The sequence below is a fragment of the Misgurnus anguillicaudatus genome, chromosome 23, assembly GCF_027580225.2.
Source record: "Misgurnus anguillicaudatus chromosome 23, ASM2758022v2, whole genome shotgun sequence".
In the NCBI taxonomy this organism is placed as follows: domain Eukaryota; kingdom Metazoa; phylum Chordata; class Actinopteri; order Cypriniformes; family Cobitidae; genus Misgurnus; species Misgurnus anguillicaudatus.
The window spans coordinates 24,639,426-24,652,618 of NC_073359.2; the positions used below are offsets into that span (position 1 = coordinate 24,639,426).

At 34.0% G+C, this 13,193-nt stretch overlaps 2 protein-coding genes across 2 annotated transcripts in view; one reads left to right on the forward strand and one right to left on the reverse strand.

Annotated features, from left to right (window-relative positions):
• tmem163b (transmembrane protein 163b) overlaps positions 1-4,396 on the forward strand; it is a 30,075-nt gene extending 25,679 nt beyond the window's left edge. The window contains exon 8 of the mRNA XM_073861577.1: positions 1,377-4,396. Coding sequence (XP_073717678.1) covers positions 1,377-1,437 — 61 coding nt within the window. The 3' untranslated portion in view covers positions 1,438-4,396. The remainder of the gene's footprint in view (positions 1-1,376) is intronic.
• Positions 4,315-13,193, reverse strand: part of mgat5 (alpha-1,6-mannosylglycoprotein 6-beta-N-acetylglucosaminyltransferase) — a 74,580-nt gene continuing 65,701 nt past the window's right edge. The window contains exons 13-17 of the mRNA XM_055218472.2: positions 12,734-12,880; positions 12,542-12,658; positions 9,822-9,896; positions 8,725-8,882; positions 4,315-6,729 (exon numbers count right to left, since the gene is read on the reverse strand). Of these exons, the coding sequence (XP_055074447.1) occupies positions 6,531-6,729; positions 8,725-8,882; positions 9,822-9,896; positions 12,542-12,658; positions 12,734-12,880 (696 nt within the window). The 3' untranslated portion in view covers positions 4,315-6,530. The remainder of the gene's footprint in view (positions 6,730-8,724; positions 8,883-9,821; positions 9,897-12,541; positions 12,659-12,733; positions 12,881-13,193) is intronic.

Sequence of the window (13,193 nt, forward strand, 5' to 3'; positions counted from 1 at the left end):
TGGTTATACTTGTGCATGTCTATAGACCGAATTAACACGTGCATAACATCTTCGTTATCACAGATGCGCGTTTACGTAGTTAACACAAAGACGACAAGGCATTGTTATCCCAAAATGCTGTTGTCATATAAACGACATAAAACGTTCATGTTTACTATTGAAAACATGGTTGTGTAACGACTCCTAAAGCGTCGTGCTGGAAACCTATAGGTAGTATGTTTTAACCCTATTAATCTGTCATGGCTCAGCAGGAAAGGTTTATTAAAACGCTATACATCAATACTTTAAATATACCATGTTGTTTACACAAGGTTTCTACGTAGCGTAAGGTAGTTTAACTTGGGGTTTTGTAAATGCTTTTTAAATACTTAAAATTTACTCAGAGGCAATTAGGCATGACTATATGTACCTTTGGTGCAACTGTAAATATTTATCACCTTTAATATCTTTTAGAGATGTAAATTGTGCGGTATTATTGATTAAGCAAAATTTGATGTACACTAAACAATACACAAATACACTAAACAAACCACACACACAGCAAACATTCAGTATTCAAGCAAACATGACCTTTACCATCATTTGGATTGTTTCCCACAGAAGAACACACGTATACTCGGCTTCTAGCTTGTGTTTACAGAGCTGCGCTATCCAGTCGGTTTATACGTACGACTGTAGTGTGGAAATTTCCACCGGCCCTGGCTTTCCCAAGAGCACATGGTGTTTCATTAACCAGAGGTCTTTTAGTTTAAAGTGACAGACCACGTCCTTGAAGGGCGGTGAAGTCAAGAGCGCCAGAGACTCATCATGACAGAAAACACTACAAAATCAGAATAAATGGTCCAAAAATGGTCCAAAAAGGGTACAGACACATATGTACCAATATGTACCATTTACGTACAGATATGTATACATTTGGTACCAATATGTATATTTTAGGTGCTAATATTTTTCAAAAGGGTACCGCCCCAGAGAGCATCATTTGACAATTTTTTCTGACTGTGTAGACCTAAAAAAAGTAAATGTTTTAATATATAAAAGACCATTTTATCTACTACACTGAAAACCCTAATAAGTTGATTCAACTCAAATGATTTGAGTAAACTCATTCCCTCAATTTAATTGAGTAATGGGGTCTCCCAAAACGTGCATATTTAAGTTTACTTTTGGTGCTTATGTAGATTTGACTTAAATTGTTTAGTTCACCAAACTTTACGATTATTTAATGTACTTAAACAATAAAGTTCATTTAACTTAGTGTTAATTTCAAGTGTACTTGTATATTTAAGTAAACTCAACATGACAATTTAACTGAAATTAGAATTTAATATGAGTCAACACTAATTCATTCTTTCTTTCTTTCTTTGTGTCATTAGGTTGTTGATGGACATGGTCCCTCGCGTCAAGCAAACGAGACATTACGAGCGGTTCGAGTAGGACTTTCGTAAGAAAACATAAACAATCTTCTGGAGATTCTCCTGAGCGAATAAAACAAACACACCCAGTCTTTTCCTCGCCTCAGGCCAAACGCAACCACACACTTAGCTGTAAATATGAAGCCGTAAAACAAGATTTAAAGATGTAAATGTTTTTATTATATTGTTTGAGCTCTTTGCTTATGAAATTTCTTTTGAAGGACCAATGTTATAATGTTGAGCAAAGACAGTCTGAGCAAAGCATTTTATCATTTAAAACCAGTGGCAGCCGGTGACTTCTTTTTCGAGGGCGCACGATGCAAAGTTTGTCACAACATGTATGTAGCTCGTCATGTTTGTAACTCGTCATGTCAAAATATGTGTTCGGCGCGACATGTAAACTTATTTTCATCACGCGTTTTGTCAAAGTGAGTGTCTGTTGCGGGCGCTTCGGGGGGGTTTGTGGTGAAGGAGACACTCAGGTTTGCCAGATACTCGCTTAATCTCATGTGTAATAAGTGAGTGTCTTGCGAGTATTTTGTGAACGTGAGTGTCTCTTTTGTCATGGGCCCTTTTGATGCGTGTGCAGCAGGCACGTATTTTGACATGACGCAACGAGCACATATTTTGAATTCGCGCCCCTCGGAAGACAAGTCACCGACACTGTTTAAAAGCCAGATTACATACAGAAGGTGTGTTTCTGACGTATAATTGACACATTTTAGGTACGATTTGTTCGTATTGTTATATAGACAAACATATTTAATATATTCAAATGTTCAGGTTATGGGGTAAAAGGTTTATCAAGTAAACACGTGCTGTTATTTTTGTATAATTTATTTACATTTTTTAAAGTTTCTATTTATTGTTTTTTAGCTTGTATCTTTAGTTAAAAATGTGAATTTCACAGCGAATAAAAACCAACAAAACGTACGAATTATAAGAGTTTCTAGGGCTCTCATTTTAACACTAAAACTGAGAACTGCCGGTCTAAAAAAACTGTAGAATGCACTGCAAATTTGACTTTCTTACTTGGTGTTTTTGTCTAGTTTTTTAGTAGAAATATCTAAAAAATTCTTAAATTAGCAAAATGACCTTAAAGTAGGTCTTGTTTGTGGCCAAAAAATATACAACTTAAGTGGATTTAAACTTAAAACAAGCAAAAATATCTGCCAATGGGGTGAGAAAAAAATCTAAAAATATTTTTTTTCTTAAACACTTAATTCTGCTTGTTTTAAGCACAAAATCACTTACATTGTATAGTTTTTGTCTAGAAACTAGACTTTTTTTCTTGAGTAATTTTGCTCATCAAGAAAATACATCTTGATTTATGATTTTTTTTAGATATTTTTACTGAAAACAAGACAAAAATACTAAGTAAGGAAGTCATTTTTTGCAGTGTGGACAAATATGATAGGAGAAATTATAGGTCATAGATAAATGTAGAAACAAATCAGCATAAATTATTTTAATTTGTAATAAACAACAGATATTTTAAGTTTTTAATGTTTATTTCCTGTTAAAAAGTGCCATCTATTTGACTATATGAAATATAAAGTGTATTAATGGACACATGGGGAATTTGCATATCTAATACTGTTACATCTATTTTAATATTCTCAATGTCAAAGTTACGATTTTACATATGAAACTTTTCAAGAAACTAATCTACATTAAGTAATTTCCATCATTCGATCAAGAAATTCGCTGTTTTTAAAAAGCTTTTTTTGTTCCTTGCAGAGTTTCACATTTGTGCTTGGGGGGCAAACAAAGTACTGCAATACTTTGAGATTACAGAGAAAGTTCATAAAAATACTACATTTTATTTATAATGCGCTTTTCTCACACCCAAAGCTACAACTGCATAAACAATTCAATAAAGTACGACATTAAAACAAAACAAAAAACTAAGTATTAAAAGCAATCTTAAAAAGATGTGTTTCTTAAAAAAGCTTAGTGTGGTTGCACTACAAACAATTAAGGAAGTACATTCATAGTTTTAAAGATGGTTTAAATGAATTAAAACTATTATATACTCAACTAAAATATTAAGATTTGACAAATAAAATGATTTCTTATACTTTTATTTCATTATTAGCTCAAACAAAATCATAATTGGCTCTGATATGGGGGGCAGTGGCCCCCCTGAACCCCCAAACTCTGCATATGTCCTTTAATAACATAGCTGCACAATGTAAACACATACAAATCTTTCACACTGGATTAAAACTAAGTTCTGTACAGTCCCTGTGTTATAGCTTCCAGTTTTGCGTACGGCTTTTGTAGTTAATTATTAGGTGGCACACGAACGCGTTACTTGTACAGTAACAAAGCCTTAAAACTTGACCCTTCATGATGTGAAGTTATACGTTCTGTAAGTATTACATAGACTGTTGTAATTTTGCCATGAAATTTGGCTACTTAAATGTATATTTGGAAAAAGCCAAGTTTCTGAGCGTTTTATGTAGCAAATATAACGTAGCTCCGAGGAGCACATGTGACAGTCACACTGCATAGATACTCGAGTATAGTTCGATTTCATGTTAAAAAGCAAATTTGTGCTTTAACATTCGTTTTTATGGAGAACTGAGTGATTTGTGATGTTTTTCGGGTGTGTGGTATTTCACGGGCTGGTCTGATTTACTGTTACATTATTGACATGTTAAATACTTTAAGGTCTTGTTAAAGGGACTAAGTGCAGGAACACATCGCCCCTTTAAACGACAGTTTTGTTTGCACAGTTTGTTAAAGCACATATAAGGGAGCGCAACAAAAATGAGATTGGGTCACAGACTGAATTCGGTTGGGTTACCTTACCAGAATGTCACGTGATATACAGTAAGAATGTATATAAAACTGTATTGCTGTGAAAGTACACATGGATATTTACACAAAAATGTCTGTTGTCACAGAAAAAGTTTATTTGAAAAATAAAGATATATCCTACTGATTCTTCAAAATAAACAAACAAAAAAAAAACATATATTGTCAGTTTATTTTTCCTTAAAATTTCATTTCTTTGTGAATGTCCTCCTAAAACGGCCTGTTGCAAATGACATAAAACACTCCCAAACCCCAAAAAACAAACAAAAATAAAAATAAACATGTTTTAACCAGTTTACAGATTTTTAAAGCATTTTGAAACATGATCATTAAAAACAGCAAAATAAACCAAAAAACTAAAGTTAACTGATACAGAGTAATTCATATCTCATCAAAACTCGGGTTTTGTTAAAATTATACCATGAGATAACAGTAGTTACTAGGTAAGAATTACTGGCCACAGTGTTTATTAGACTAAACTAATATCTTAAAACTTCTGAGATGGTCATTACGACGAAGACCACGGCGATAGCACGAACACTTCGGAAACGTTGTGGCATCCTTCATTCGTTAAAAGTGTAAACCAAATTTACCCATTCTAGCTAACTAGACACAGTTATCTGATTGTGTTATATTGCATGCCAACATCATTTTGGCAAAACTATTTTAGCTTAAACGGCAATTCTATTTCGACGATTAAACTACTATTTCGGCTTTTAGCTAGCTAGCGTTCCCGCCTTTAACGTGTTTGATTTCACAACGGAAAAAACAAACCTCTAGTAACCATCAGAAGGCACGTCATGACAGGACTTAAAACTATAGCTTGGCTGAAGACCATCATTTCACGTACGAACGTACAGAGCGAAAACGCGACCATAAAACTTTCGTATAAGTTAAGAGTGGAAAACTAGAAGAGAAACATCTATATTTACAAATGTGCAAATGTTTACAGAAATCATACACTGAATAAAAACATCAAATGAGGTTTTTGCTGGCTTTTGCGAAATTAAAAAAATCGTGTTCGCAGTTTGTCCAGAGAGTATTTTTAAAAATTTGATATGTTATAGTAGGTATATTTACGAATTTCACTTATAGTTATGATTTAGGAAGCTGTTATAAGATAGCACTCTGGACAAACATTTGCATTTAATACACATTTAAATTAGTCCGATAAATAATATTTCCCTCTTTAAAGAATATGCTTTCTATAAATAAAAGAAAAGAAAAAAAATCAACAGGCAGAGATAAAGATCTGTATACAAAATAAATTAAAAAACAATCTTTAAAACATTGTTGTCAAATCTTTTGCTAATTCTCTATAGTGCATTTTCATTCCGAAACATAATTTTCATGGGTTTTTTTCTTCGATAAGCAGGCAATTCAACAATACAGTCCTTCTGGAAATAATAAAAAACATCGAAATAAAACCAGAAGGCCAATCTGTGTGTTTAACACAAAATAAAAAACAATCTTTCACCGTATGTACACGTCTTTTTAAGATAAAATCTTACAGAAACATCAGAGATGATTTAACTATTAACTATTTAAAATCCTTATAGGGTGAATTCAGGTAAATCTGGCAACTTTTTGCCAGTTAGCAGCAACAAAAAGTTTCTCAATTTACCTGCTACGGTTAGGTGGATTTGTGTTTTTATACTGGCTGGTTCGTGACATCTGTGTTCGACGAACACATCTGGCAGTAAACTGGTGAGGTACTGCAGTATTTACCGTGGATAACATGTGTTGACATGTGCTGTTGATTTTCAAAACTAACGCACAGATGTGCAAGCCTGCCGCACCAGAATCGAGTCGTTTGTGTGTACAGTAAATCCACTTTGATTCACAGCAACCATGCAGAATAAAGTAGACTTTGTGTGTTATTTACATCGATTTACAAAGCTAATGTGTGGAGAGTTACAGTGTAAAACCAAGTAATCATTTTCATAGTCTATTCCCACGCCTTCAGTCTTTCCCGAGGGTTAAAAATCAGCCAAAGTTTCGTTCTCCAGGCAGCCGATGGATTAAAAAAACTTAGTAACAAGTCAGAAATAATAAGGATAAAATTGGGTTTCACTACAGTGTTTCCTCCACTCCAGCAGGGGGCAGTAGAGTTCTGATGTCCTGCACTCTTCTTCAAGTATGTCAGGCTGAAACCGATTCAAGTTTGCGCGAATGAAGCTCCTCTTCCTGTGTTTATTCGGCAAGATTGATTATCTTACCCGAGAGCTGCCACGCCGGCGGTTAATATCGAAATATCTAAAGTCTTCTTATAAACATCGCCCGGTTTGCGTGTTATAAGCAGTCCTTGCACAGCGCCACCTGTCCTTTCATGTAGTCTCTGCAGGGGCAGATGCGCGTGAGCGACTGGTGAGCGCCTGCGCAGCTGAACAGCAGCAGGTCAGACTGAAACACGCAGTGCTGCTCCGACTCGCTGAACGCGGGGACGTTGATGTCGCCGGCGGAGTCCACCGTCTTACATTCGACACCATACCTGCAGCCGAGAGAGACATACATTAAATGAAGCTTGCAGATGTATGACATCATATAATGTTAAGTGTCAGGATGTACCATGGTGCAAATGTGGTATATATATATATATATATATATATATGTGTGTTTCTTACATACATACATGCATTTGTATTTATATTTTTAAAAATTACACACAGTGCACACAATATTGTGCAAAAACAAACTTTTATTTTATTTCGCAATGAATCTTTTGACAGCCCTAATAAATGTATATAACATTTTTCTTTTGTGTGTTTTTATTTATATATACATAATAATTACTCACAATACAAACATGAATATATTATGCGAACACAGACTTTTATTTTGTATGCGATTAATCTTTTGAGAGGCCTATTTTTTTAGTACATTTACTTTTTTGTTATGTTATTATTAAATGTTTACTATAAATGTTGTATTTTTTAAAATAAAACAATAATAAAAACTAGGGCTGTCAAAAGATTAATTGCATACAAAATAAAAGTCTGTCTTTGCATAATAAATTTGTGTGTATGTGTGTAATTATTGTGTATATATAAATACACACATACATGTAAAAATGTAAGAAAAACACAGCAAACACAGACTTTTATTTTGTATGTGATTAATCTTTTGAGAGGCCTAGTTTTTTTGTAAATTTACATATATATATATATATATAATAAAAACTAGGCATGTCAAAAGATTAATCACATACAAAATAAAAGTCTGTGTTTGCATAGTATATTTGTGTGTAATTGTTGTGTATATATAAATACTAGGGCTGGGCATAGATTAATCGAGATTAATCTCATACAAAATAAAAGTACTTTTTGCATAATATATATATATATATATATATATATATATATATATATATATATATATATATATATATATATATATATATATATATACTCATATATTATGCAAAAAGTACTTTTATTTTGTATGAGATTAATCTAGATTAATCTATGCCCAGCTTTAATAAATACACACATTCATGTAAAAATGAAAATGTATATATAATATAAAAAAATCTAAATAAATATATATACATATGCAAATACTTTTACATACATACATGCATGTGGGTGTATTTATATATACAAAATAATTACACACAGTGCAAAAACAGACTTTTATTTTGTATGCAATTAATCTTTTGACAGGCCTAGATTTTTAGTACATTTACTTTTCTGTTATGTTATTGTTAAATGTTTACTATAAATCTCGAAAATTTCTTTTTTTAAAACTAATAATAATAAAAGTCTGTGTTTGCATAATATATATTTGCGTTTGCAAATGCATGATACACAAACATATAATTTACTCAGTACTATAGTAAATATTACAGAGCCATTGTATTATCTGAAACTATACTTGTACTGTGGTACCACTGTAGTATTTTTATATGGTATTCATAGTAAGGGATGGCATAAAAAACTGTAACTTGATGCAAACCTAAAAGAAAATATAATCCAGTGTGCAGAAGATGCCTACCATGCTTTTTTAATTATTTACCGTGATAACATTGTTTTTTTACATGGTTGCATTATGACAATGGATCTAAACTTTGAGTTATTTTGCATTGTCAATCACTCAGTACTATTAGATATGAAACCATAACTATAGCAAGTATCACCAAAGTAGTGTATTGCATGATATAAGAAGCTATTTAAAAATACGTTTAACAAATATAGTGATGTGTTATAAATACAGTGTTTATACAAAAATTGTATAATGCAAATTCAAACTATAATCTGAATGAAAAAGTTTTAAACTGATATTTTAGTTAAAACCAAAACCAATGTCAAAGTGACTCTGTAACAACAGCAAATAAAGTGACTGAAGTCTAATTTATTCAAAATGCGCATGTCTATATAACAGAATAAGAGAAGCGACACTGCCCTCTGCTGGCTAAATGGTGAACTGCATGATTTTGCTGATCTGGATACGTCAGGTTTTGTGTGCATATGCTTGTGTGTGCTCTTACCTGGCCAGATCTCTGTCTTTATTGAGGTGCTGGAAAAATGATGGTTCACAGATCAGCTGTTGCTCCTGACAAACCTGCTTGCAGGATTTCCCGGCCGGAGCGAATTTCACCTGCATGGTGCTCAGAGGCGGCCACATGACCTGACCGTGACAGAAATCCTAGAGGGAGAGATGATTCACATCCGTATTGGTGTAAAAAAGTCATTTAGATTACTTTAATGATGGATGTTTGTGCTTTTGATTACTACACTTTCATAAAAAATCCTGATCATTTACTCATACCCATGTCATCCAAGATGTTTGTCTTTCTTTGTTCATTTTCAGTTTTTTGAGGAAAACATTCTAGGATTGTTCCCAACCGAGGCATAAGGGTCCTATCCAGCGGAATGATCGTCATTTTCGGCAAGACAAATAAAAAATATGCACGTTTAAACCACAACTTCTCGTGATGCGCCAGCGCGACCTTGCGCATTATATAATAACATCGAAAAGTCACGTATGATGTATGCAAAACTACCGCTCCAGTGTTTGCAAGTGTGGAGAAAGAGGACCGTTCAGATGTTGCTGTGATTATGTAATACATAAGGTCGCGCTGGCACGTCACACGGCTAGTGCAAAACGAGAAATTCTGGTTTAAAAGACCTTTTTCCCCAAAATTAAGATCGTTTCTGCTAGATAAGACCCGTATGCCTCGGTTGGGATTGTTTCGAGCTCTTTGAAGCTGCAATAAAACTGTAAACCATTGAGGTCCACTATATGGAGAAAAAAACTTAAATGTTTTCCCTAAAAAACTTAATGAACAAAGAAAGAAATCAACATCCTGGAATGACATGGTGGTGAGTAAATTATCATTTTTTTTCTATTAAAGTGGCATAATCCTTTAAGTAAACAAGTTCAGCTCCTTATAACATGATGGCTGAAGAAGCAAGTCAAGAGTGATTCTAAGAAAAAATTGATATTTTTGTAAACTATTCCTTTGAAAACATTTGGAGTGGAGTTTACCCTAAATACTTCATACTTCACACTTATATATATATATATAAAAGAGCATACACGTCATATCTTTGACATCATGTATGTACAAGCAGTGAAGTGTACCTGGTTCTCTATGAACGCGTTGACTCGCTGTAACATGCCCTCACAGGTGAACTCGTACGGTAGATAGGGCTCAATCTGAAACAAATAAACAAGAAGATCAGAAATCACTCTGTGTGTTTCCTGGCGCCTCTTCAGGGGAAAATTTGCAAAAAAGGTTCACTGTAGTTAGCTACATTATCGAAAAATCAAAGATGAAGCCATAATATGTGATCCAGTCTGTGAAAACACAGCTTAAAACATTTTTCTACGTAAAATCAACATGTTTTCTACATAAAATCAACCTATTTCATGTAAAGAACACCTTGATATCTTTAATATTGACCAAGTAATGTTAAAATCAATAATTAAGTCATAATATGTGATCCAGTTTGTGAAAACACAGCTTAAAACGTTTTTCTACGTAAAATCAACATGTTTTTTTTTTTACATAAAATCAACCTATTTCATGTAAAGAACACCTTGATATCTTTAATATTGACCAAGTAAGGTTAAAATCAATAATTAAGCCATAATATGTGATCCAGTCTGTGAAAACATGGCCTAAAACATTTTTCTACGTAAAATCAACATGTTTTCTACATAAAATCAACCTATTTCATGTAAAGAACACCTTGATATCTTTAATGTTGACTGAGTAAGGTTAAAATCAATAATTAAGCCATAATATGTGATCCAGTCTGTGAAAACACAGCTAAAAAAAATTCTATGTAAAATCAACATGTTTTCTACATAAAATCAACCTACATAATGTAAAGAACACCTTGATATATTTAATATTGACTGAGTAAGGTTAAAATCAATAATTAAGCCATAATATGTGATCCAGTCTGTGAAAACACAGCTAAAAAAATGTTCTACGTATAATCAACATATTTTCTACATAAAATCAACCTACATAATGTAAAGAACACCTTGATATATTTAATATTGACTGAGTAAGGTTCAAATCAATAATTAAGCCAAAATATGTGATCCAGTCTGTGAAAACACAGCTAAAACATTTTTCTACGTAAAATCAACATGTTTTCTACATAAAATCAACCTATTTCATGTAAAGAACATCTTGATATCTTTAATGTTGACTGAGTAAGGTTAAAATCAATAATTAAGCCATAATATGTGATCCAGTCTTTGAAAACACAGCTTAAAAAATGTTCTACGTAAAATCAACATGTTTTCTACATAAAATCAACCTATTTCATGTAAAGAACACCTTGATATCTTTAATATTGACAGAGAAAGGATAAAATCAAACTAAATATAATTTTAAGATTATGAGACTTGAACAGACCGAGTCACATAGGCCGCATTTATTTACACTGCATGACTCCGATTTTTTCCCATATGTGGCACAGATTGGAAATGATCCACAAACGTGTAAACAGGAAAAAAGCACAAAGATATTCTCCAATCGGTTTCAGGCCTCATTTATATGTGGAAATAAATCAGATATGAATCGGATGCATGCATTCGCTTCCACAATGTATGCGAACAGATCGGATATTCCCAAGTCGTGTCGTGTGTCATTGAAAATGCGACGCTGGCAAATGCGAACACATGACTCTTCTTAGCAGTGCAATGGAGGACGGCGGGTCCACTTAGTGGAGTAAAGTTGAAGTTTTATGTCTTGTTACAGAAATATAATAATTTATAATCATTCTGTCTGTGTCCATAGTAGGGCTGTGTATCGCCAACAATTCCCCGATACGATACGTATCCCGATACAAGGGTCCCAATACGATGCGCATCACGATACAAGACTATTTTGAATTACTTTTTGTTCAGAATTTAGTAACATTATTATTTTTTTTATTATTATCCATTTATTGTACATTGAATAAGCAGTGTTGTAACAGTTGTGTGTTTGCCATTCATTTATTAGCTATTAGAAATACTTAAAATCCCAGAGTTAGTACTTAACTTAATGTTTTTTTTTTAAAAGCAGTTTTACAAAGATGGTGCCTTACTCTTCTCTCATTATTATACATCTATGAATATATCCAAAACATGCAGTCCGAGTTAATACTATTTAATAGAAATCAGATTATTAATGTGACAGCTATAGTTTGAAGTAGCTCTTTATCTCTTCTCTAGAGGTTCACTTTTCACATGCAAATCTTTGTCGTGTTTCTTCTCAAATGCGTTAGTACTGTTGTATAAAAGCGTGACTAATAAAGCCCTTTGCAGTAGTATAGGCTAAGATATCTGCGCTTTCATACTGAACTCATTGACTTAAATGCGCGCGCGAGAGAGAGAGAGAGCGCGAGTACGCGGCTCACTATGCAGACACGTGCGCTAGCGAGACAGACACGCAAAGTGAAAGTATACCCTGCTACCTTTAACTCTACGTACTCCACGGGACACATGCGTCCTTTCCATATGGATTACGGATCAACAGCACTTCGTCACGTTACTTTCAAAATTGCATCCGAATCGATACGGAAGGTGCTGTATCGATGCGCGCATCGTCAGGTGTCCATGACGATGTATCGTCGTATCGATATTTTGAACACAGCACTAGTCCATAACATATCGTAACATTTTACTCCTCTGTGTTTCGGCCCAGTATTGTTTTGCCAAGTGTAAATGCTGATATCAGATATGAGTCGCTTTTAAAAGATAATCGGAAAAAAATCGAATACAGGCAACAAATCAGAAGAAATGCGTTGTAAATCCAGCCATATTCATGTATTGCACAAACATATACACGCGTGATGTACCTTCTGACTCAGGATTCCTTTAATAGCGTTCTGCACCTCTTCAGGATCGTCTATGTTGACGGTCCAGACGTGCGGTCGTCCGATGTAGACCTCTGCGTACGGATGCTGGGACGTCAGCTGAGGTCAAACAAACCAATAGAGTTGATTTCAAACATAAAAACACTCATTCAAACACAAATAAACCGTTCATACCTCTCGAAGTGTGGGTTTGCCCTTGAAGAAATCTGCATTTTTGCTGCTTTTTGGAGGGTCGAATCTTGGATTCAGGAAAGCGCAGCCATTGGCTATGGCCTCCAGAGGGGCGGGTCCTTCGTACGGGAAGGAGAGTCCCACAAACAGCTGGAGAAAAGATTTGCCAACAAACATGATTTTTTAGTGAAAGTGGACTATATTTTAGTCATCTTATAGTATAAATGGTCTTTGAGATTCCAATGCAAAACCCATGAATTCCCATAATTCCTGCAGGGCAAGTTTTCAGCAAACATCAAAGAAACAAACCATGCAGAAGTTTCCCCACCAGCTCGTATAACAATTAACAGTGTTGTTAATAACCACCACAAGGACTATGATGACATTCCCAGTCGGGGCGCCACCTTCTCTTTGATACACAATACCCATTACAGGCCGAATAATAGTGTTGTATTCTGGTAGA